General features: G+C 45.8%; 1 protein-coding gene across 1 annotated transcript in view; it reads right to left on the reverse strand.

Annotated features, from left to right (window-relative positions):
• Positions 1-4,535: 4,535 nt before the first annotated feature.
• LOC117524258 (coiled-coil domain-containing protein 138-like) overlaps positions 4,536-21,532 on the reverse strand; it is a 126,854-nt gene continuing 109,857 nt past the window's right edge. The window contains 3 exon segments of the mRNA XM_034186028.1: positions 4,536-4,662; positions 6,359-6,497; positions 12,296-12,303. Of these exon segments, the coding sequence (XP_034041919.1) occupies positions 4,536-4,662; positions 6,359-6,497; positions 12,296-12,303 (274 nt within the window).

A 21,532-nucleotide genomic window follows, 5' to 3' on the forward strand; every position in this document is an offset into this window, starting at 1 on the left:
TAGAGTCAGCCACACCAGCACAATCTCCATGCACTTATTACATTACTCAAACAGCATATTTGTGAATATTGCGGCTAGTGGAAATAATAGACATTTGGTGGTCTACATGTCAAAATGCAGACCGACTTGACTTTATGGTTTTGGTGAAGTAGAACCACTAATGTTTCTGCGAGGCCATTCCCACCTACCAAATAACATTTTAATGACATTTACCACTCAGAGCAGAGTAGGGGATACTTTAGTGTAATTCCCAGAATTTTTGGTCCACTGAAAAACCCCAAACATAAAACAAGATGAGTATATAGCATAAACTTGTGTGGGTGATGCTGAGCAGACTGCATAGCCAAAGTTAAGCATCTGAGTAGTTAACCCTGGACCAGACACTGTCGTGCGGCTGCAGCACAGAAGAAACTTAGCTGAAGTCATGAAGTAAATAAATCAGCTGTTGACAGTTCCTGAGAATGCAAAGGTGATGTGGCCCTGTTAAAACAGTACTCCGCCAAACATCTGTCTGCTGAATGCAAAGCTTCATATCAGGCCTTTGGAGCATATGTTAGTGCTGCACGCCTCGCAGCCACCACACTACGAGCCGCCTTGGGTGCTGGATGGCAACCACCAAGGCAGACAAGTGGTTTGTCACCACCTCTCATATGACCCATCTACCTACCATAGCCAGGTGTAACGTGGGCAGCTCATGGCCTTTTCCAAAACAGAGAACCTGCTTCCCGATTTAGTCCAAAAGAGGTATGCCACATGCTCAAATGTCAATGCTGAGGTTCCCTCCCAATGCAAGTGGTATGAACACAGTCATTCCAGCAGTAACCAAGCATCCTCCAGAGAGACCAAGTACCAGACATCCAGTCTTCGCCTTAGGTAACTGGTTATCACCAAAGTCTCACAACCATACAGTAAGACAGGATGCACCAGGACCCAAAAGATCTGGACCCTTGTTCTGCTGCAAAGACAGGTGTATTACCGTTCGCTTCTCTGATGACTCTAAGTGTTTCCAAGGGGGTCTCTCGATGTCAAAGATCAAAGATCCAGAAACATGAATGTCTCTGTTGAGATAAGTGAATCTTTGTATAAGTTCAACATTTTCTATGGCCGAGTCGAGATAGTCATTAGACCAATCATAAACCCAGACACTCTGATTCCTCACTCAGCTTCTCAAGTTCTGCAATCAGTGCATCTGTTGATTCCACAAAGATCACTGCATCAACAGTGAAGTCAAGGTCAGTAAATCTTTTATGTTGTGTGAAGAAAAAAAAAGAGGAAGAGAAAATGTTTTAATTTCATTCTTGCATGCATTCTGGTGATTTCTGGGTAATAACATTATCTATCAGTAAATGGACTGCACAAGCTCAAGCCTTGTCTCGAGTTTCACCACAGCTGAGGAATCAACCATATATACCCAAGCCTGCAGACATCAACATAAGTTCAAATCTTTTCAGAATAGAATCTAGTGTGCATGAATTAATCAAACAAATTGTGGGAAGATATATTGTGCCCACACAATAGCATTTTGAGTTGTATGATTTGTTTTCTTCCTCTTTATGGCCACTCTGGGGCTCCATGGTTGTGCTGTGAACATCTTCATGTGCACACCTTGGAAGTTGGGTCACACACACCTCTTTTGATTGCATCGGTTCTGGGTTTCAACAAGGGAAACATGAATCTCCACACAATTTCTGTAGAGAGCTGTGGTGGACTTCGGCAAGCTTGTGATGAATGCTACTATTTTCATAGATATTATATTGTGAAAATACAAACAAACATGAAACAACTGTGATATAATTTAAGTCAACATCACCCATCCCTAATGCACATTTCATCATATATAATTCAGTAATTACTGCCATCTGTATTGACCATGAGTGGACTCTGTCCAGAGTTAAAATGTGTTGTTGACATTCAATGTTTGGTAATTAGTTTACAATAAAATGTGTTCCAGACTTACCTTCAACATTAGGTTATGTCAGCTCATCCTGTTAAAGTTAGCTTGATCCTTGGCATCAGCCTTTCACAATAAAGCTCTTTATTGTTTAGAGTGCAGTTTCCTTCTGATGTGATGTCAAAATGATTTTACAACAAAGCATGTTGGGCAAATAGATATCAGCAGTAGGTGGCGGAGCTGTCAGCTGCACTGTAAAGTCTACAGAATGGAAACATTGTTATGTCCTTCTCAAAATGTGCACAAAAACATCTTTTAAAGTAGCACACAACTGAGAAACTTGTCAAGTTTTGGTCTGTTCTGTTCAGTAGTTAATGGTGGACCTAATCTGTAAGAAGTGAACAGAAAAACAGATTAATAAAACAAATAAATCAATGGATATACAGAAGCATGAACAAAACCACCAAACCATGGTGTGGAATAACCATGCAATAGTAATTAGTAAAGTGAATGAATATTTGCAATTATTAAAAAATAAGAGCAAAAACTTGCATAAAGCCATTAAAAACAAATTCAGGTTACTGGCCTCCCGTAGGCCACAATTGTGATAATAATTGTACAATAAATATGTGATTCATCATTATATCCATATTTTCCATAAACCCAAGTATCTGTGACCACAGCTTTGAGAACAGCTTTAAGGTCCTTGAAAAAGTAGATTTGTGACTCTCATGTTCAGATCAGCAAGCTCAAATATCAGATTTAACTGCTCCAGTTTTTCTAATCTTTTCCATCAACCAGCACCACTAGGGTGCCCCATACTGAGACCATTACTTCTATCCACACAACCATGCACTGGAACAAACAAATAAGACAACTTTATACAAACATATGGATTTCAGCAACTCATATAGGGTCTAGTCTTAATGTCATTCTGTTCATTTTGTTTACTGTCATTAAAAAGCTTCATAGAGTCTGTTTGTCTCTGAGCACATGAGACACCCATTAAGTCCATTGGCAAGCAAGACTTTCATTCAATAATGGTTTTCATCACAGATACAGACAAGATTTCACATCAGAACTTAAAAAAAGCAAGACTCTTGAGAAGATGCAAACAACAACGAAAACGTACTTACAGTGCATCAGAAAGTATTCACAGTGCTTCTCTTTTTACATTTTGTTATGTTACAGCCTTATTCCAAAATGGATGAAATTCATTTTTTTCCTCAAAATTTGACACACAATATACCCCATAATGACAATGTAAAAAGTTTTTTTTTTTATTAAAGATTTTTGCAAATTTATAAAAAAAAAAAAACAAAAAAACAAAAAACCCTAAGAAATCACATGTACGTAAGTATTCACAGCCTTTGCCATGAAGCTCAAATTGAGCTCAGATGCATCCTGTTTCCACTGATCATCCTTGAGATGTTTCTACAGCTTAACTGGAGTCCACCTGGGGTAAATTCAGTTGATTGGACATGATCTGGAAAGACACACACCTGTCCTACATATAAGGTCCCACAATTGACCAAACAAAGCATGAAGTCAAAGGAATTGTCTGTAGACCTCCGAGACAGCACAGTGGCCTCAATTATACATAAATGGAAGAAGTTCAGATCCATCAGGACTCTACCTAGGGCTGGCCACCTGTCCTAAAATGAGCAACTGGGGAGTCAAGGAGGTGACCAAGAACCAGATGGTCACAGAGAGAGATGGTCTGGTGGAGAGAGGAGAACCTTCCAGAAGGACAACCATCTCTGCAGCAATCCACCAATCAGGCCTGCATGGTAAAGTGCCCAGATGGAAGCCACTCCTTCCTAAAAGACACATGGCAGCCCATCTGGAGTTTGGCAAAAGGCACCTGAAGGACTCTCAGGCCAGGAGAAACAAAATTCTGTGGTCTGATGAGACAAAGATTGAACTCTTTGGTGTGAATGCCAGGCATCATGTTTAGAGGAAACCAGGTACCATCCCTACAGTAAAGCATGGTGGTGGCAGCATCATGCTGTGGGGATGGTTTTCAGCAGCAGTAACTGAGAGACTAGTCAGGATTGAGGGAAAGATGAATACATCAATGTACAGAGGCATCCTGGATGAAAACCTGCTCCAGAGCACACTTGACCTCAGACTGTGGCGACGGTTCATCTTTCAGTAGGACAATGACCCTAACACACAGCCAAGATATCAAAGGAGTGGCTTCAGGACAACTCGGTGCGCCAATGCTCCCCATCCAACCTGATGGAGCTTGAGAGGTGCTGCAAAGAGGAACATGCAAAACTGCCCAAAGACAGATGTGCCACGCTTGTGGCATCATATTCAAGAAGACTTGAAGCTGTAATTGCTACCAAAGGTGCATCAACAAAGTATTGAGCAAAGGGTGTGAATACTTACGTACATGGGATTTCTTTGATTTTTTTTTTTTTAATAAATTGGCAAAAAAAAAAAAACTTTTTTCATTTTGACATTATGGGGTGTTGTGAGTAGAACTTTGAGGAGAAAAATGAATTTACTCCATTTTGGAATAATGCTGTAACATAACAAAATGTAGAAAAAGTGAAGCGCTGTGAATATTTTCTGGATGCACCGTATATCAGACAAAACTAAAAAGTTACATAGTAAATTTGTTATGTTACTGTCAGTGTTATTTAAGATTGCTTAAAATGGACCTGAGGTTGAGACAGAGAAAAGTGTTTGTGTGGTCCGTTTTGTGATAAATTTCCTGTAGTTGGAGGTGGAGGGAAGAAAGCTCAAAGAGACGCCGATTTTTCCTGTACAAACATTAAATAAATGTGCAATCAGGTCAACAATATTTGGATAATACAAAGTTCGTTGTTTTATTGTCTATTACAGCATGCAAATACCAAATATGAGGAGAAGGTCAGACATTTATTGAAGCCACTGGACTACTGAAAATAGCAGTGTTAGTGAAAACAAATAATTCAAACCTGTGGGTTGCTATTAGACATACTACTGTAAACTGCTTTTTCATAGTTTGCGTTGAAGTCATTTTTTTGGCAGCAGTGGCGATAGTAATAGTGTTTTTCTTCCTTTTTTTTGGAATGTCTTATAAATCCCACCTACATTATTATCCTAAAGCTTCTGAAATCATTTGCTTTTCCATTATTTAACATCTCAATGCAAAATGTCACTTTTTTGGCATTGTGGCACAATGCACTAATCAAATCAATCAAATCAAATCAACTTTATTTATAAAGCACTTAAAAAAAACAGCTGCAGCTGAAACAAAGTGCTGTACACAAGGGGACATATTTGTAACAAACCACAAAGTACAAAAAAAAACAAAAAACAAAACAAAAAAAAAAAACCTAAAACAAGTAAAATCAGTTAAAACAACCAAAACAGATCAAGATCTCATTCCGGGTTAAAAGCCAGTGCATAAAAGTGGGTTTTAAGATTAGTTTTAAAAACAAAAAAGTGAAGAGGCCTGCCTGATGTGGAGCAGTAACTCCATCCACATCTTTGGAGCCACAACAGAAAACGCTCGGTCCCCTCTGAGCATACGCTTGCACCTCGGCACCTCCAGGAGGAGCTGATCAGCTGACCGGAGGTGGCAAGCAGGGGCGTAACAATGAAGCAGCTCAGAGAGGTAAGGCGGGGCAAGGCCATTTAAAGATTTAAAAACAAATAAGAGAATCTTAAAATGAATTCTAAAATGCACAGGCAGCCAGTGGATGGAGGCCAGGATAGGTGTAATGTGCTCCCTCTTACGTGCACCAGTTAGCAGACGGGCAGCAGCATTCTGAACTAGCTGGAGACATGCAAGGGAGGGCTGGCTAATTCCATAATAAAGAGCATTACAGTAATCCAGCCGGGAGGTAATAAAAGCATGGATTGCTGTTTCAAAGTGCTGATGTGCAAGAAAAGGCTTAACCTTAGCAAGCTGCCTTAAGTGAAAGAAACTTGATCTGACTACTGCACTGATTTGGTGGTCCAGTTTAAAATCGTTGTCCATCTTAAAACCCAAGTTTGTGACAGTAGATTTCGAAAAGGCTGACAAAGGCCCCAGATCGACAGGTGAGGAAGAACAGGAGCTGCTAGGGCCAAAAACAATCACCTGCATTTTCTTTTCATTAAAATTAAGAAAATTCAATGCCATCCAGGCTTTAACATCCTCAAGACAGGACAAAAGGGGCTGAAGAGAAGAGGCATCATTTTTCTTTAGGGGGACATATAGCTGGCTGTCATGAGCATAGCAGTGGAAGCTGATGCCATGCTTTCTGAGAATGGACCCCAGGGGAAGCAAATACAGGGAGAAGAGTAGGGGTCCAAGAATTGAACCCTGTGGGACCCCATATAAAAGTGGAGCGGAGGAGGACTCACAAACTCCGAGGCTAACGCACATAGTCCTACCAGTTAAGTAGGACCTGAACCAGTAAGTTCAAGTAACAACTAATCAAGCATTCAATCAATCAATCACTCATCCATCCACCCAAGTATGTGTACCTGATACTGGAAAGCTTCTGTAGCAGCACTGAGAGCTTCTCCATCGATGGTAGGTCTAGACGTGGATTTTTAAGCAGCTGGGAGAATGTTCTGAAAAATTCCTCAAAGCTACATGCCTCCAAGAAAGGAGTTAGGTGGCCTAAAAGCATTCCGAAGGAAGAAGAAAGAAAGTAGGACATTTTCAAATGATTTTATTTTTATTATTAATTGTTAAAATGTCTCAAATGAAAATGGTCATTCATCCAGGCAGACTTGCATGGCAAAATGTATTTAAAAATGGTTATTAATCATTTTGTCAAACTTGTCATGATTTGTATAAAAATATGAAATAAAATGAGCACACAGTGAGTTGAGTCAAACATTATTCACTGTCGCTACTATTAACTGCTTGCACTCTGGAACATCCTGAAAATTTGCAGCATAGAACATCATAGCTGGCTTGGACCTAAAGGTACTAAGTGCAGTTTGGCACAGGGCAGATTTCCCGACTTTTTTCTAGTGAATACCGGTGTTCATCAGCAATGTGTTCTTGCCTCCACAATGTTAAACGCTTGCATGGACTATGTGTTGGGTAGGGTTGTGGAAACCACTGATTTAGGTGCCTTTGTTGGTGAGAAAAGATTTACTGACCTTGACTTTGTGAACGTTAATGTGAGCTTTGCAGAATCTAAGGCCCCGCCCCACACAGCAAGAATGTGCTGGAAGCATGCCCGATATGGCAAATATTGCCATAGTCCGACATGGTTGGTAGGAAAAGAGGTGTGGTCAGCAGTATCGGAGCACAGACAGACTGCCTCGTCCAAACCCGTCAGATTGTATCCAGACCATATGTAGATGGCACAGACTGTTGTCAGATGGCCATAAAAGGCGCTGCAGACTGCCCCATCTCCAAATGTCTGGATGGCAGACTGGAGCACTGTTTTGCTCCTTGCACATGCGTGGGGTAGTAATCATCAGTCAGCCGTGTGTGTGTGTATTTGTGTCTGTTTGCCCACTTCAGGAGCACAACGCAACTCTGGACACCAAGATGGTTGGATTGTCACATGGAATTATTTTTTTTTCTTTTGGGTGAGAGGATTTTAATTGCAGGCTGCTGTCCTGGCTTCATGTCCACATTTGCGCTGTGAAACACTCCTGGACCGCTGTTGGAGGTGAGATGCATGTTTATTAAGGGTGAAACGGCCTGGCACAAGTTCCATGTTATATCTTCTCCAGAGTCAGAAGGTGAACATTTATTACAGCGTGACATTATTATTCATGGGTGGCACAGGTCATACCGGCAGGCTTTGCGGTGCCAGATCTATCTTGAGGTTCCCTCGTATGCACTCAAATCATTGTGGATCCCGTTTTTCTGCCATCAGAATATGTGAACTGCAGTTAGATGGTCCTCAGATAACAAATGGACCGCCATTGGATAGGTGTCCCATCTCAATGGCACCCGGAGAGTTTTGAATATGTGCAAAACACTTGGGACCGCCAGCCAATTTTGACCAACTGTGTCAACTTCCACAGATGGCTGTCAGAACCGTTTGGAACTGCAATCCCACACCTTTTGGATGTGCGCCAATTCATAAATCCGACGCCACTCTGCGCGATTCCGGCTATGTGTGACGGGGTATAAGGATACCTTGATTGGAGCATTTGAGAAGCTTACTGATGAGTCAGAGTGTACGGGTTCATGATTGTCCTGAATTAAGACTATATTCCAGGGTTACAATGACTTCCTGATCTCGGCTCTCTAAAGTGTATATGGTGCGTTTGAGATCAAAAACCACCTTGAAAGAACTCATGAAATCATGAGGTCTCTGGACAGGTGTTTGATGATAATGAAACCTTTGCAGAAAAATGAAAGTGCAAGTCTTTAGGATCCTGATGCTTCCTGTCTTACTTTATGCTTATGAAACTTGAATACTAACCAGTGACCTTGTTGTGAAAGTGTAGGTACACGGACCCACAACAGGGGGCGCAAATGAACAGACAATGGAGGAAGTCAAATCACAAAGCTTTACTGTTGTGAACACGCACAACAAACACAACAGATTACAATTCTAGCAGTAAGCCGAATTCCAATGGTGTCGTGTGGGCAGGCTCGACGATAGGAGACGTCTGTCCGAGTTGAACCGGAACCATCCGATTTCCTCTGCCACCGAACCCCGGGAATACTGGAGCCGCCAAGTCCCAAACTCCCAGGTGGCCACTGCCTCCGCTCGTCGGATCTGGTACTGCTGGCAAGGAACAGAAACAGTCAGGTGTGGGTGCGGACGCACCCAGCAACACACAGGGTGGAAACACCACCTCCACCTCTACTCAAAAACAGCACTGTAGGATTGGAATGTGAGTACTTATCCAACCACGTCCAATACGGTCTTCAGCTGACCTAAGCATAAGCAACAAAGTATTACTTCTCTGAATAACACAACTAGCTGAGTTCGTTACCTCCTTAGTAGAGCGATATCTCGGCAATGAGGTGGAGATGCCGTCCTGCTGATATACCTCCCTGGTGATTGATATCAGCTGTCTCAGGTGATGGGTGACAGCTGTCACCCTGGCTACTCCTGTGAGGCGGCAGCGCCCTCCGATGTCTGGAGCCCGCACTCCAGGCAGGGCGCCCTCTGGTGGTGGTGGGCCAGCAGTACCTCCTCTTCAGCGGCCCACACAACAGGACCCCCCCCTTAACGGGCGCCTCCTGGCGCTCGACCAGGCTTGTCCGGGTGGCGGCGGTAGAAGTCGGCCAGGAGGGCCGGGTCCAGGATGAAGCTCTTCTTCACCCAGGAGCGTTCTTCGGGACCGTACCCTTCCCAGTCCACCAGATATTGAAAACCCCGGCCCATCCGTCGGACGTCCAGTAGCCGGCGCACAGTCCAAGCCGGCTCGCCGTCGATGATCCGGGCAGGAGGTGGTGCCGGACCCGGAGCGCAGAGGGCTGAGGTGTGATGTGGTTTGATTCTCGAGACATGGAACACTGGATGAATCGGGATTGATGACCTTGAGGATCTTAAACGGTCCTATGTACCGGTCCTGTAGTTTCAGGGAGGCCACTTGCAGTGGAATGTCCTTGGTGGACAACCACACTTCCTGCCCAGGACGATACGTAGGAGCGGGGGTTCGCCGCCGGTCTGCATGGGTCCTCGCCCTCATCCGGGCCCTCAACAAAGCAGAACGGGCGGCACGCCACACCCGACGGCACTTCCGCAGGTGGGCCTGGACCGAGGGCACACCGACCTCTCCCTCAACCACCGGAAACAATGGGGGCTGATACCCCAAACACACCTCAAAAGGGGAGAGGCCGGTGGCTGATGACACTTGACTGTTGTGGGCGTACTCGATCCAGGCCAGATGAGTACTCCAGGCCGCCGGGTGCGCGGCTGTCACACAAGGTAGCGTCTGCTCCATCTCTTGATTGGCCCGTTCTGCTTGCCCATTGGTTTGGGGGTGATACCCGGACGAGAGACTGACCGTGGCCCCCAGTTCCCGGCAAAAGCTCCTCCAGACATGCGAGGAGAACTGGGGACCGCGATCGGAGACGATGTCTGATGGTATCCCATGCAGCCGGACGACGTGGTGGACCAGGAGGTCCGCTGTCTCCTGGGCCGTTGGGAGCTTCGGGAGGGCCACGAAGTGGGCCGCCTTGGAGAATCGGTCCACTATCGTGAGGATGACGGTGTTTCCCTGGGACGGCGGGAGGCCCGTGACAAAATCCAGGCCGATGTGAGACCAGGGGCGATGAGGTACGGGCAGCGGCTGTAGCAAACCTGAGGACTTGCGGTGGTCGGCTTTGCCCCTGGCGCAGGTGGTACAGGCCTGGATATAATCCCGGACGTCGGTCTCCAGGGACGCCCACCAGAAACGCTGCCGGACGACTGCCACGGTTCTTCGCACCCCAGGATGACAGGAGAGCTTAGAACCGTGACAGAAGTCCAGGACCGCAGCCCTTGCCTCTGGTGGGACGTAGAGTCTGTTCTTCGGCCCGGTTCCGGGGTCCGGGTCTCGTGCCAGGGCCTCCCGGACGGTCTTCTCCACGTCCCAGGTGAGGGTGGCCACGATAGTGGACTCCGGGATGATGGGATCCGGGGGATCCGACGACTCTGTTCTGACTTCGTCTTCATGTACCCGGGACAAAGCATCCGATCTTTGATTTTTGGTCCCGGGACGGTAGGTGATCCGGAAGTCAAAACGGCCGAAGAACAGTGACCAGCGGGCTTGCCTGGGATTCAGCCGCTTGGCGGTCCTGATATACTCCAGGTTCCGGTGGTCAGTGAAGACCGTAAATGGCACGGACGTTCCCTCCAACAGATGTCTCCACTCCTCAAGAGCCTCTTTTACCGCAAGGAGTTCTCGATTGCCGACGTCATAGTTCCGTTCGGCCGGGGTCAACCTGCGGGAAAAATAGGCACACGGGTGAAGAACCTTATCGGTTTTCCCGCTCTGGGACAGCACGGCTCCTATCCCTGAGTCCGAGGCATCCGCTTCAACCACTAACTGGCGACTAGGATCGGGCTGCACCAGAATGGGTGCAGACGAGAAGCGCCATTTCAACTCCTTGAACGCGGCATCGCAACGATCCGACCAGGTGAAGGGAACTTTTGGCGAGGTTAGGGCTGTCAGGGGGCTAACTACCTGACTGTAGCCCTTAATGAACCTCCTGTAGAAATTTGCAAAGCCGAGGAACTGTTGCAGCTTCCTACGGCTAGTGGGTTGGGGCCAGTCTCTCACCGCCGCAACCTTGGCCGGATCAGGAGCGACGGAGTTGGAGGAGATGATGAACCCCAGGAAGGACAAAGAGGTGCGGTGGAACTCACACTTCTCACCCTTCACAAACAGTCGGTTCTCCAACAACCGCTGCAGGACCTGACGTACATGCTTCACATGGGTCTCAGGGTCCGGAGAAAAGATGAGTATATCGTCCAGGTATACGAAGACGAACCGGTGCAGGAAATCCCGCAAGACATCATTAACCAACGTTTGGAAAGTCGCGGGAGCGTTTGTGAGACCGAAAGGCATGACCAGGTACTCAAAGTGACCCAAGGGGGTGTTAAATGCCGTCTTCCACTCGTCTCCCTTCCGGATCCCAACCAGGTGATACGCATTCCTAAGATCAAGCTTGGTGAATACCTTAGCTCCATGCAGGGGCGTGAACACCGAATCCAATAGGGGCAACGGGTATCGGTTGCGAACCGTGATTTCGTTCAGTCCCCTATAATCAATGCATGGACGAAGTCCGCCGTCTTTTTTACCCACAAAAAAGAAACCTGCACCCATCAGGGAGGTGGAATTCCGGATCAACCCGGCGGCTAACGAGTCCCGGATGTAGGTCTCCATTGATTCACGCTCAGGCCGTGAGAGGTTGTACAGCCTGCTGGACGGGAACTCACTGCCCGGAACCAAATCAATGGCACAATCATAAGGACGGTGGGGGGGAAGGGTGAGCACCAGATCCTTGCTGAACACGTCGACAAGGTCATGGTACTCCACCGGCACCATCCCTAGATTGGGCGGGACTCTGACCTCCTCCTTAGCCTGGGAGCCGGGAGGAACCGAGGAACCTAAACACACCCGATGGCAGGTCTCGCTCCACTGAACCACTACCCCGGACGGCCAATCGATCCGGGGATTGTGTTTCAACATCCAGGGAAACCCCAAAATCACTCGGGAGGTAGCAGGAGTCACAAAAAACTCGATCTCCTCCCGGTGATTTCCGGACACCACCAGAGTTACAGGTGGTGTCTTATGCGTGATTGGAGGGAGTAGGGAGCCATCTAGTGCTCGCACCTGCACAGGCGAGGTAAGCGCCACCAGAGGGAGCCCTATCTCCCTGGCCCATCTGCTGTCCAACAGATTCCCTTCAGAGCCCGTGTCCACCAGTGCTGGGGCTTTCAGGGTTGATTCCTCATAAAGGATCGTAACTGGGAGTCGTGTGGCAATGTGGGTGTGTCCCACGTGAATGTCTCGGCCCACCCTTAGCCCAGTCTCTAGGGGCGGGCGTTGGTGTTTAACCGCTCGGGGCAGTCTCTCACTTGGTGCTCTGTTGAGCCACAATTAAAACATACTCCGCAGGCCTGCCTCCTCTGTGTATCTGGTGCCCTAAATGTTGCCCTGCCCGTGTCCATAGCTTCGTCAGCAGGGGGAGCTGTAGCCACACGGAGCGCCGGAGCCGTGGAGCGTGGGGAAGGCGGGGCGCGGTCGGAACCGGAAGGGAGAGGGACGGCGCGTACCCGGCCACGCCCTTCGTCTCGTTCCCGACGACGTTCCTCTAACCGATTGTCTAATCGTATGACAAGATCGATAAGCCCATCTAAATCCCGCGGTTCGTCCTTAGCCACCAGGTGCTCCTTAAGAACCAATGACAGTCCATTTACAAAGGCGGCGCGGAGGGCAGTGCTATTCCAGCCGGACCTCGCAGCCGCGATGCGGAAGTTGACTGCATAAGCAGCTGCGCTCCGACGCCCCTGTCTCATCAACAGTAGCACTGTTGAAGCGGTTTCTCCTCTATTAGGGTGATCGAACACGGTTCTGAACTCCCTCACAAACCCATCATGTCTGAAGGAGCCGTGAGTTCTGCTCCCAGAGCGCTGTAGCCCAAGCGCGTGCCTCACCGCGAAGCAGGTTTATTACATAAGCTACCTTGCTAGCATCGGTCGCGTACATAACAGGACGCTATGCGAAGACGAGCGAACACTGCATAAGGAAATCCGCGCACGTCTCCACACAGCCTCCGTACGGCTCTGGGGGGCTTATGTATGCTTCCGGGGAAGGTGGGAGGGGTCGTTGAATGACCAGTTGAACGTCAATGTTACGCACAGGGTCTACGGGAGGGAGAGCCGCAGCGGCGCCCGGAGGGCGCGCTTCCACCTGCGCGGCGAGAGCCTCCACCCTGCGGTTCAGGAGGACGTTCTGCTCGGTCATCAAATCTAACCGAGTCGTGAAAGTGGTGAGGATCCGCTGCAACTCACCGATTACCCCTCCTGCGGACGCCTGCGCGTCCTGTTCTTCCATTGGCCGTTCAACAGCCGGTTGACGCCCCTCGGGATCCATGACGATGGCCGAGATATCCTGTTGTGAAAGTGTAGGTACACGGACCCACAACATGGGGCGCAAATGAACGGACAATGGAGGAAGTCAAATCACAAAGCTTTACTGTTGTGAACACGCACAACAAACACAACAGATTACAATTATAGCAGTAAGCCGAATTCCAATGGTGTCGTGTGGGCAGGCTCGACGATAGGAGACGTCTGTCCGAGTCGAACCGGAACCATCCGATTTCCTCTGCCACCGAACCCCGGGAATACTGGAGCCGCCAAGTCCCAAACTCCCAGGTGGCCACTGCCTCCGCTCGTCGGATCCGGTACTGCTGGCAAGGAACAGAAACAGTCAGGTGTGGGTGCGGCCGCACCCAGCAACACACAGGGTGGAAACACCACCTCCACCTCTACTCAAAAACAGCACTGTAGGATTGGAATGTGAGTACTTATCCAACCACGTCCAATACGGTCTTCAGCTGACCTAAGCACAAGCAACAAAGTATTACTTCTCTGAATAACACAACTGGCTGAGTTCGTTACCTCCTTAGTAGAGCGATATCTCGGCAATGAGGTGGAGATGCCGTCCTGCTGATATACCTCCCTGGTGATTGATATCAGCTGTCTCAGGTGATGGGTGACAGCTGTCACCCTGGCTACTCCTGTGAGGCGGCAGCGCCCTCCGATGTCTGGAGCCCGCACTCCAGGCAGGGCGCCCTCTGGTGGTGGTGGGCCAGCAGTACCTCCTCTTCAGCGGCCCACACAACAGACCTACTAGGTTTCTTCAAAGGATCCTTAAGTACTCCTGCAATGACTTTACGTCAAATGCACAGTTGTTCAGAGAGACTCAGATGAGGCATACCAACTACATTGCAAGGGAACATAAGATAACATATTTTGGCCATGGGATGTATTTGTCTGGGCATGAGCTAGCAAATAGATGCACCAGTATTGAGGACCCCAGGAAGTGGAAAAGGTCAAGAAGATGTCCACAATTCACCTGGTTGTGTCGCTGCCATCCAGGACCCAAGGGGATTCTTTAGTGTGGACTACACTGCAAAGCATTGCACAAGTGCACGCTCCCTGACCTGACTGGTAACTCTCACATTCCTTACATCAAACCATAAACTCTTGTACAGAGATTAAACAGAAAGGACAGCATGAATAGACACAGATGGTTGCTGCACATTTTTTTAATTAATGAAGGCAAACGCGGACCTCATGAACTCCTAAAATGAGAACATTTGTTTCTACTGAAGTCACATTTATGCTCTTTAAAAGGACCTGTTTTAATCTTACATTTACCAAAGGTCAAGGTAAATACAGTTTCCTGGCTCACACAGTGGTTCTGCTGGCATGAAATTAGAAGAAAGGGTAAAGAACAGGATTGTGTTCAGATGAGAAAGGTAGAAGGTAACAAGATGAAAAGGTGAAGATGGCCAGGATAGTTGTTGGTAAATTCTCCAGACGTGGCTGAGGGTCATTTCAAACCTTGCAGTGCATAAATGGATTACATCCTGCTTCAGTTAGACAATAATTTATAATCGCTCCTGAAGAGGTTGTGGTTTCACCTCACCATCCATACGAAGCTCGACAGAAATATACTTCTGACAGAAACATGGTTCGTCTACATGGTTCTCTTTGTTTCATTCTCTTTCTTCCCACGTCACATGCTAATCGTGCAATGGACCACGTTTGGACTGGAGCTTTAGAGCAAGTGATCCGTAACGCACCATTGGATGAGTAAAACGTTCATTCATCCATGTCACTTATTAGTCCATTCTCTGCTGGTACTCTTCAAATTAGGTACACATCACCCAAATGCTCATGAAGAGTGAATTATCACTTCCTTTGATATTGTGACATTGGGTGCTTTTCATTATGTCCGTCCATAACTTTAAAATGAATGCATATACAGTAATTTGCTAAAAAAATAAAAATAAATAAAAATAAATGGCACTACCAGTGCCTACTGATCTGATGGCTACAGGCATACAAACATTCTATATTTTCATAGAGTCCAAGGTCACAGAAGGAGAAAACCTTTGCACACAGTTCGCAGTCTGGAGGAACCTTGTGTAGATCCTAATAGCAATCAAGTCAACACCACTGTTTTGAACTGATGTTGGTTGTCAACTTTCATGCACTTTGGTTGTGTTGATGTGATATCACTGCTGGATAGAATGCCAGTCATTACTGAGTGTTCAGTTTATCCATATCATATTGTTTTAGGGTATTCCATAGGGCTGCACAATAGCTTTCATTGAACAGGGGATGCTGAGGTGATCATTTTAATACGTTTGAGATCCACAATGACAGGTTTTTGACATCAATGTTTTTGTGAGACTTTTTTTTTTAGGAGCAATCTTAACAATTTTGTGTATTTTCATGTTTAAACCAAACATTTATAGAATCATGTTTGATATGCTTTATCTAGTGTTTGTTTAGCAATTTTATATGTGACCTCGCAGTGAAGTTCCCTAGTTCTGTGTGTATGCTTGAAACATTTACTCCATTTGTAAACATCCTTATTCACTCACAAATTGGGGCGCTGAGACCAGGGACAGTGTAATACTGCACTCAAAACCAACATGGAATAAAGCCCTCATGGTGTGCAACATTCTTCTCATTCAGTTGGTCTAACTTGGTACCAACACTTACTGACAAAGTGACACTTACTGATTTATATTGGTATTAAACCCCACCACCCCACCCCCCCCCCAAAAGGCAAACATGTATTTCTGAATCCATATAACAGAAAAAATAGCTATACATAAAACAATTTAATTTTCAATTTCAATTTATTTTAATTTATATAGCGCCAAATCACAACAGAGTTGACTCTAGGCGCTTTACTCAAGTAAGGTCTAACCTTACCAACCCCCAGAGCAACAGTGGTAACGAAAAACTCCCTGTGAGGAAGAAACCTCAAGCAGACCAGATTCAAAGGGGTGACCCTCTGCTTGGGCCATGCTACAGACATAAATTACAGAACAATTCACAAAATGAATATACAGGAAATGCTGTTGGTGCACAGGACAGGAGGGTCTCCAGCACAAATACCACTCCCATCTCTGGATGGAGCTGCACCTTAAATCAAAAGAAAAAAACAGAATCAGGCATCAGAAAGACAAGAAATACAGTATAATTTGCCAGCATTGAACAACAAGAAAAACAGGAAATACTAAGGTGATCGCCGGCTACTAGCCCTAAGCTTCACTAAAAGACCCAGAATTTAGGTAAAGTTGAGGCCGCGGCATGCTCTGTTTACTAATAAAATAAATTAAAAGAGTAAAAAGTGTAAAACAAAACTATACCAGTATGCTAGCCATACAAAAGGGAAAATATGTGCGTCTTAAGTCTGGACTTGAAATCTGACTTTTATTGACGCAGGGAGATCATTCCACAGAACAGGGGCACGACAGGAGAAAGTTCTATGACCCGCAGACTTCTTATTCACACTAGGGACACAAAGTAGTCCTGCACACTGAGAATGCAAAGCCCGGGCCGGTACGTAAGGTTTAATTAGGTCAGCTAGGTAGGGAGGTGCCAGTCCATGAACAATTTTATAGACTAGTAGCAGAACCTTAAAATCTGATCTCACTGGGATAGGAAGCCAGTGAAGGGATGTCAAAATATGAGTATAATGGTCAGTGGAACCTCTACTGGTGGTTGGCTCTCACTGCAGTATTGTATCACTTCCTGTTCCGGAGCACAGTGGTGTTTTGCTGTATCTGTTAGCTGTTTAATCTGCGCAGTTAGATTGATCTAGTTAACTAGATAACGATTTGTTTCACAGTGTAATCTTCACGTGCCTTAACTAAAGCACTCCCTCTGCTGAATCACCTCTAAATTATTTACACATTATTCACTTTGCGTGTTTTAGGAATCCGCTAGCTTAGCGCAGCTACTAGCTCTTAGCCGGTTTAGCATGGCGGCTTCTCCTGTCTCTCCCGAATTTTTCTGCTCTGGGTGTGAAATGTTTAGTTATTCCTCGGCCTCCTTTAGCAGTAATGGTACTTGTAATAAGTGTAGCTTATTCGTAGCTTTGGAGGCCAGGCTGGGCGAATTGGAGACTCGGCTCCGCACCTTGGAAAATCCTACAGCTAGCCAGGCCCCTGTAGTCGGTGCGGACCAAGGTAGTTTAGCCACCGTTAGTTCCCTCCGGGCAGATCCCGAGCAGCCGGGAAAGCAGGCCGACTGGGTGACTGTGAGGAGGAAGCGTAGTCCTAAACAGAAGCCCCGTGTACACCGCCAATCCGTTCACATCGCTAACCGTTTTTCCCCACTCAGCGACACACCCGCTGAGGATCAAACTCTGGTTATTGGCCACTCTTTTTTGAGAAATGTGAAGTTAGCGACACCAGCAACCATAGTCAATTGTATTCCGGGGGCCAGAGCAGGCGACATTGAAGGAAATTTGAAACTGCTGGCTAAGGCTAAGCGTAAATTTGGTAAGATTGTAATTCACGTCGGCAGTAATGACACCCGGTTACGTCAATCGGAGGTCACTAAAATTAATATTGAATTGGTGTGTAACTTTGCAAAAACAATGTCGGACTCTGTAGTTTTCTCTGGGCCCCTCCCCAATCGGACTGGGAGTGACATGTTTATTCGCATGTTCTCCTTGAATTGCTGGCTGTCTGAGTGGTGTCCAAAAAATGAGGTGGGCTTCATAGATAATTGGCAAAGCTTCTGGGGAAAAACTGGTCTTGTTAGGAGAGACGGCATCCATCCCACTTTGGATGGAGCAGCTCTCATTTCTAGAAATCTGGCCAATTTTCTTAAATCCTCCAAACCGTGACTATCCAGGGTTGGGACCAGGAAGCAGAGTTGTAGTCTTACACACCTCTCTGCAGCTTCTCTCCCCCTGCCATCCCCTCATTACCCCATCCCCGTAGAGACGGTGCCTGCTCCCAGACCACCAACAACCAGTAAAAATCTATTTAAGCATAAAAATTCAAAAAGAAAAAATAATATAGCACCTTCAACTGCACCACAGACTAAAACAGTTATATGTGGTCTATTAAACATTAGATCTCTCTCTTCTAAGTCCCTGTTAGTAAATGATATAATAATGGATCAACATATTGATTTATTCTGCCTTACAGAAACCTGGTTACAGCAGGATGAATATGTTAGTTTAAATGACTCAACACCCCCGAGTCACACTGCCAGAATGCTCATAGCACGGGCCGAGGCGGAGGATTAGCAGCAATCTTCCACTCCAGCTTATTAATTAATCAAAAACCCAGACAGAGCTTTAATTCATTTGAAAGCTTGTCTCTTAGTCTTGTCTATCCAAATTGGAAGTCCCAAAAACCAGTTTTATTTGTTGTTATCTATCGTCCTCCTGGTCGTTACTGTGAGTTTCTCTGTGAATTTTCTGACCTTTTGTCTGACTTAGTGCTTAGCTCAGATAAGATAATTATAGTGGGCGATTTTAACATCCACACAGATGCTGAGAATGACAGCCTCAACACTGCATTTAATCTATTGTTAGACTCGACTGGCTTTGCTCAAAATGTAAATGAGTCCACCCACCACTTTAATCATACCTTAGATCTTGTTCTGACTTATGGTATGGAAATTGAAGACTTAACAGTATTCCCTGAAAACCCCCTTCTGTCTGATCATTTCTTAATAACATTTACATTTACTCTGATTGACTACCCAGTAGTGGGGAATAAGTTTCATTACAGTAGACGTCTTTCAGAAAGCGCTGTAACTAGGTTTAAGGATATGATTCCTTCTTTATGTTCTCCAATGCTATATACCAACACAGGGCAGAGTAGCTACCTAAACTCTGTGAGTGAGATAGATTATCTCGTCAATAGTTTTATATCCTCATTGAGGACAACTTTGGATGCTGTAGCTCCTCTGAAAAAGAGAGCCTTAAATCAGAAGTGCCTGACTCCGTGGTATAACTCACAAACTCGCAGCTTAAAGCAGATAACCCGTAAGTTGGAGAGGAAATGGCGTCTCACTAATTTAGAAGATCTTCACTTAGCCTTGAAAAAGAGTCTGTTGCGCTATAAAAAAGCCCTCCGTAAAGCTAGGACATCTTACTACTCATCACTAATTGAAGAAAATAAGAACAACCCCAGGTTTCTTTTCAGCACTGTAGCCAGGCTGACAAAGAGTCAGAGCTCTACTGAGCCGAGTATTCCTTTAACTAGTAATGACTTCATGACTTTCTTTGCTAATAAAATTTTAACTATTAGAGAAAAAAATACTCATAACCATCCCAAAGACATATCGTTCTCTTTGGCTGCTTTCAGTGATGCCGGTATTTGGTTAGACTCTTTCTCTCCGATTGTTCTGTCTGAGTTATTTTCATTAGTTACTTCCTCCAAACCATCAACATGTCTATTAGACCCCATTTCTACCAGGCTGCTCAAGGAAGCCCTACCATTAATTAATGCTTCGATCTTAAATATGATCAATCTGTCTTTATTAGTTGGCTATGTACCACAGGCTTTTAAGGTGGCAGTAATTAAACCATTACTTAAAAGGCCATCACTTGACCCAGCTATCTTAGCTAATCACAGGCCAATCTCCAACTTTCCTTTTCTCTCAAAAATTCTTGAAAGGGTAGTTGTAAAACAGCTAACTTCATCATAGTACAGAAACAGCATTAGTGAAGGTTACAAATTATCTTCTTATGGCCTCAGACAGTGGACTCATCTCTGTGCTTGTTCTGTTAGCCCTCAGTGCTGCTTTTGATACTGTTGACCATAAAATTTTATTACAGAGATTAGAGCATGCCATAGGTATTAAAGGCACTGCGCTGCGGTGGTTTGAATCATATTTATCTAATAGATTACAATTTGTTCATGTAAATGGGGAATCTTCTTCACAGACTAAGGTTAATTATGGAGTTCCACAAGGTTCTGTGCTAGGACCAATTTTATTCACTTTATACATGCTTCCCTTAGGCAGTATTATTAGACGGCATTGCCTAAATTTTCATTGTTACGCAGATGATACCCAGCTTCATCTATCCATGAAGCCAGAGGACACACACCAATTAGCTAAACTGCAGGATTGTCTTACAGACATAAAGACATGGATGACCTCTAATTACCTGCTTTTAAACTCAGATAAAACTGAAGTTATTGTACTTGGCCCCACAAATCTTAGAAACATGGTGTCTAACCAGATCCTTACTCTGGATGGCATTATGTTGTGTGGGCCGCTGAAGAGGAGGTACTGCTGGCCCACCACCACCAGTCGGCGCCCTGCTTGGAGTGCGGGCTTCAAGCATGAGAGGGCGCCGAGACAGAGAGTGACAGCTGTCACTCATTGACACCAGCTGTCAGCAATCACCTGCAGCTCTACAAAAGCCGGATCATTACTCCACCTCCTCGCCGAGAAATCACCTACCGTTGAAGGTAAACCTCTCTGCAGTTTTGGTGCCGATCGCACAGTGAGTTTTTGATTGCCTTGCAGGCGTTCCTGGACCTTTCCTCAGCTGGAGGCTGGGATTGCAGATCCTACAGGAGACGACGTACTTCTCTCCTCACGTATAAGTAGTATCAGGACCTGCACGTAGTTGTTTGGAGGTGGAGGTTTTCCCTCCTTGAAGACCTGTAGAAAAAGGATTACTGGGTGTGTGGATACACACTCATCATAACTGTTTTTGTCATCTTCTGCCAGCAGTACCAGGGTCTGCAACAGAAGACGGTGACCACCTGGGGACTCAGGACTTGGCGGCTCCGGTGTTCTTCAGGCCGTTGGTGGTGGAAACTGTGTGGGTCCCGGCTCTCCGATCGCCAGAGGTCTCCTATCTTCGAGCCTGCCCGCACGTCACCTTGTGTACAATTGGCATTATCTGTGTCTGTATTCAGTTGTGCGTTTCACAACATTAAATTGTTACTCTTTGTCTTATCCATTGTCCGTTCATTTGCACCCACTGTTGCGGGTCCGTGTTACGACCCTCTCCCAACAGCATTACCCTGACCTCTAGTAATACTGTGAGAAATCTTGGAGTCATTTTTGATCAGGATATGTCATTCAATGCGCATATTAAACAAATATGTAGGACTGCTTTTTTTGCATTTGCGCAATATCTCTAAAATTAGAAAGGTCTTGTCTCAGAGTGATGCTGAAAAACTAATTCATGCATTTATTTCCTCTAGGGTGGACTATTGTA

The sequence above is a fragment of the Thalassophryne amazonica genome, chromosome 14 (genome assembly GCF_902500255.1).
Source record: "Thalassophryne amazonica chromosome 14, fThaAma1.1, whole genome shotgun sequence".
Lineage (NCBI taxonomy): Eukaryota > Metazoa > Chordata > Actinopteri > Batrachoidiformes > Batrachoididae > Thalassophryne > Thalassophryne amazonica.